General features: G+C 35.8%; 1 protein-coding gene across 1 annotated transcript; it reads left to right on the plus strand.

Annotated features, from left to right (window-relative positions):
* The first annotated feature begins 285 nt into the window (after positions 1-285).
* Positions 286-3,320, plus strand: LOC144957915 (adhesion G-protein coupled receptor G2-like). The gene has a single exon (XM_078889473.1). The coding sequence runs from the start codon at positions 333-335 to the stop codon at positions 1,977-1,979; it is 1,647 nt and encodes a 548-aa protein (XP_078745599.1). The 5' UTR covers positions 286-332; the 3' UTR covers positions 1,980-3,320.
* Positions 3,321-5,153: the final 1,833 nt, after the last annotated feature.

Raw genomic sequence — 5,153 nt, forward strand, 5'->3', positions numbered from 1 at the left:
ACTCAACCTCGTATTGTCCTATATACTTTGCTGTGAAATGTCGTTTGATAACAGTTCACGAACAACACAAAGTCTATTTTGCGACAACTACGCTCATCACAGACAAACGCACCCACAGTGCTACTTAAATTACTTCAAAAGTACTCAATGTACAAAATAAACCATTTTTTTACAAAACATATGAAAGCAAATATTCTATTTTTATGGTTACTTAGACTGTGTTTTTTATTGTTTAGCAAATTAATAAACATTATTTCTCTATGGTTTATATTTCTTCAGATTTTTTCAAGAGATTGGATCAGCATTTACAAAATATTTCAACAATTGAATTAATGTCAAAGCTTGACAAGATAACACAAATGCCAATCAAAGATTTGACCGAGACAACTACTAAACACGTTCTGAAAACCATCAACAACATCACGGAGTGTTGCATCAACAAATTTGACACTGAATCTCGACGAAACCTTTCAGATTACGTGGAGAGAATGGCAGCTCGAGTTCCATTAATTGGAGATTCTTCATTTGAATTTTCATCGACAAACATTGCTGTTTTAGTCAAAGGCGTTTCAATGAACAAAACACTAATCTGGGACTACTTGATGGTTTATGAAACGGCTAGTCAACGTAGTGGTCAGCTATCTCTCTCATTTGTAAATGGAACAATACAGGAATACCAGGGCACCAAAGGAAATGTAACCATTGTTCTGCCAGTGACCCCTGTCATCGAGTCTCTGCCTGCTGAGGACAGATATAAAATGAACCGACTTAGCGTGGCAGTGTACAGAGATGCCAAATATATTGGAATGAATCTAAACAGTGTGGTCGAAATGTTATACAGCAGGGTGGTATCTATCAATGTACTTGGTGTGTCAGTTAAGAGTCTAACGGAGGACATCACCATTACGTTTTTGCATCAGAGGCCAGAAATGTTACCAAAATGTGTTTTCTGGAATCCAGAAGGTAAAAATAATAACGGAGACTTGGGAAATTGGGAGGAAAATGGATGCTCTGTTTTAGAGGCCGGCATCAATTTCGTAACGTGCAGTTGTAATCACCTCAGTAACTTTGCCCTTATAATGGCTATGGATAACTCAGCTGTTGAACACGACACGTCCTTGAGTATTTTGTCGATTATAGGATGTACGATGTCTGCATCAGCGTTATTGTTCACTCTTTTGACTTTCGGAACGTTTCCATCCCTTCGAAATTCTCTACCTTCAAATATTTTGATGCATTTGTGCACAGCCTTATTGATTATGAATGTTATGTTTATAGCAAACGTATTAGTAATTCAAGCAAACTATACTGATGGTGTTCTCTGCAGTGTTGTAGCGATGCTTTTACATTTTAGTATGCTTTCATCTCTCTTGTGGATGTCATGTGACGCTTATTACTTGTATCTGGCAATAGTTATAGTCTTTATGGGCGACAAGAGAAAATACCTATTAAAATTTGCGTTGATATCATGGGGCATTCCTTTTTTGATGGTATTAGTCACCGCTGCAGTTCACAGGTTTGAAAATTACATCCTTTTACACAATAATATTTGCTGGATCAAAAGGCCTGCAGTTTTCTTTGTATTTCTCCTGCCTGCATGTTTCATATTGATTTTTAACTATATCGCTTTTGCTCTTGTAATACATTATCTTCTTAAAGGGTCAAGGTCTAAATTGTTCTCTTCAAGGAGACAACAGATAAAGCAACAATTAAAAGGCACCATGTCTATTGCAACGCTTCTGGGCCTGGCTTGGGCTTTTGGATTTCTAGCAATCTTGTTCGCTTTGATTATTTTCAGTTACTTGTTCGTGATTTTTAACACTTTACAGGGATTTTTCATATTTATATTCTACGTTGTCTTTAACAAGGACGTCCGACTACGCTGGAGAAATCTGATTTTGAAGAAATGTTGTCTGAAAGAAGAGGCACAAAGAAATGAATCTTTGGCACATGCAGTTGGATTATCGACCGCAATATAATGACTGTTAAGATGTAATTATACAATGATCATGATGTAAAATATGATATGATATCATAGATCTTGGTTATGATATCACCCAAAAACACATTCCAGGATAGGTTAGAACGTATAACTGTTGTGTTACATAGACTGTACGTATAACATCAGAGGATATGTAAAGTGAAATTAAACAGCATTCACATGGAGTAAATTGCAGAAAACCAAAAAAAAAAAAAAAAAAAGAATATACGGTATACAAAATAAGATTGTGGCATCAAGCAAATTACGCAAAAGATATATTTCTGCTTTTCTAAATGAATATGTATATACATTTAATTTTTTTAAAAAACTAATCGCCGGACGTTTAGGGCTAAAATCCCTTCTTCAGTCAATCACAAATCAGTGAAAAAGCATAAAATACCACGCTGTGAACCAAACAGACTTTAGAAAAGCAGGATGCAAGTCTAGTCGGGAAATATTCAATTTGAGATATCAATGTTTCCGATCTGGTTGGGAAATATTCAAGTGGAAATGTCATTTTCCAGTCTGGTCGGGAAATATTCGAGTCGAAATGCCATTTACAGTATGGTCGGTACATACTCAAGTCGAAATGTTATTTTTAGAGTCTGGTCGGGGATTATTCAAGTCAAAGTGTCATTTTTACAGTCCGTACGTTTGTAAGTATTCATACTTTGACACACTAAATGAGAGAATGGCCTCGTGACACCCGATAACGTCATGTATTTCTATCAAATGTCTGTGTTAAAATTTTGAGTGATTCTATGGGGATGATGGTTTCGGTTGTCATGGAATAACTTAAGTTGTAGCCTATGTTGTGCTCCTTGTGATTGGGATATTACTATGATTGCACAGACATGTGTATTATACACATTATAGTGTCTCTGTGATTGATATTATCACTAATCGTTTTGTAACGAGATACAAATATTGAAACAGCGCCATATACGGTATTTCTGTTTCTTGTGTTAAATATTTCTAACAAGTGTGTATAATTCGGAAGGTACAATGCTGCTGGTGGTAAGCATATAACGATAGCTTTAAGTGTTTTCTATGCTGTATTTTGTGCATATAATATTATCCCTTGTTTCCGATGAAATGAAGTATTCCTATTATGTATTTTTTGTGTTATCACTTTGTTGTTTTTTCTAATCTAGCGCAGCATGAAAATCTAGTTGACATAGAAGAGACTTTGTTGATTACTTTCAGTTCTTCTATCTATAGTCATACATTTTCACACATAGTTTGTATATAGATATGTATTTATCCATATCACCATCAGACGACCATTTATGTGGAATAACACAAATCAAAAGACATAAGACAAATAAAACAAGTTAAAACTGATTGCTTAAAATGCTATCAAGCTAAATGTATTTGCTCAAATTCAGTCACCCTTGTAGAAGAAATTAAGTTTTTATCTATTTATATGAGTCAAATGAGAATGCAATTTTTTGATTGAAAAATTAAAAGCAAATTTCTACTAAGAATTATTTCAAAGCAGCGGAGAGTCAGTTCTTGTTGTAACGAATATATAAGACGAAAAAGCATATGCCTCAATATTGAATATGCTGAGCGATGTCAAATCTATTTTGCAAGTCATAACATTTTAAAAAGTAACTGAACACTCTTACGTCAAAATGGGACTTCTCCGCAAAAAAAAAAACAATATCCAATGACTACCAGGGCATGAAAACATGTATGGGAATGAAAAGGAGGTTAAACTAAATAAAATACGAGCAATTGTGGAACAAATTGAATATAGTTGCCCGCAGACCTTGAAGACCAAATATAATACATAGAAGTGTAAATAAAGCTTGAGTAAAATGACAAAAGATTTTAATATTAAGACAAGAGTGAAGCAATGCTGTATTTTATTCCCCTTTTCTTTTCTGCCTTGCAATGGACTCGATCTTGAACGAATCAGTAGACGACAAGAAATCCATACTCATCTCCACATTTACGGAGACACTAGAAGATCTAGACTTTGCAGACGACATTGTTCTTCTGACCCATAACTTCACAGAGGTTTAGTCCAATATACAACCGGTTTTCAACAAAGCCCTTAAGCTATTTATATATATATAATATATATATATATATATATATATATATATATATATATATATATGTGTGTATATATATATATATATTTATATATATATATATATATATATATATGTGTGTGTGTGTGTGTGTGTGTGTGTGTGTGTGTGTGTGTTGAAGAGACCAAAATGATGAGGGTGAATTCTAATTCAAACTAAATTCTGAACATAAACAACCAAGCCATTGAAGATGTGAATCATTTCACCGATCTAGGCAGCAGGGTTAGTTAAATAGAAATGCCAAAATCAAAGGCAAACTAACGAGAGCAAGAAGGGCATTTGGAATGCTCAGAAATATCTGGAACTCTAAGAAAATCACCACAAAAACAATGCTACGTCTCTTCAAAACAAATGTTCTATCTGTTCTCCTTTATGGGTCTGAATGATGAAAACTGACAGGCACCATCTCCAACAAACTAAACGCATTACAAAACAAATGCCTTAGAAGGATGCTAACGCTTTCTGGCCTAAAGTAATTTCAAACAAACTAACTGGCAAGACGCACCGAAATTGAACCAGTATCGGAAGGTGGAAATGGACTGGACATGTCATCACTATGTATCCGAATGCTATTCTCGGGATATACCTCATTTGGACCTCCGAAGGACTAGAAGAAGGGGCTACCCGATGGAGTCCTGGAGGAGAACCATCGAAAGATAAATGAAAGCTAGTGGTCAGTCTTGGGGACTAATGATAAAAATTGCCTCCTACCAAGACACATTGCGTATGCGCTGATCAAGCACATAGAGGATAAATAAAAGTATGTATGTATGAGTTGCAGTGTACTTTAGTACGGCACCTATAAGGTGCTATGCTACATCAGCTTAAACGTGTCCGGGTCACAGAGAATCCACATTACGGGACCAAGCACGTCTGTTACTGGCTGGAGTCACAACATCGTCAATGGTAATAGAATCCAGCCCATGTAGTAGAATGTCTGCTGGTCTAGTCGTCGAGCTCTTCGTGTAGGTAATAAAAGTTCGACGCAGGAGGCGGTCTGCGTCCATGCGTAAGATATGCCCAGCAAAGAGGAGCCTGCGTCTCATCAGCTACCAGGTCGAATTTGGGGC

The sequence above is a fragment of the Berghia stephanieae genome, chromosome 12, assembly GCF_034508935.2.
Source record: "Berghia stephanieae isolate SIO BIC M18660-M18661 chromosome 12, UCSD_Bste_1.3, whole genome shotgun sequence".
In the NCBI taxonomy this organism is placed as follows: Eukaryota; Metazoa; Mollusca; class Gastropoda; order Nudibranchia; family Aeolidiidae; genus Berghia; species Berghia stephanieae.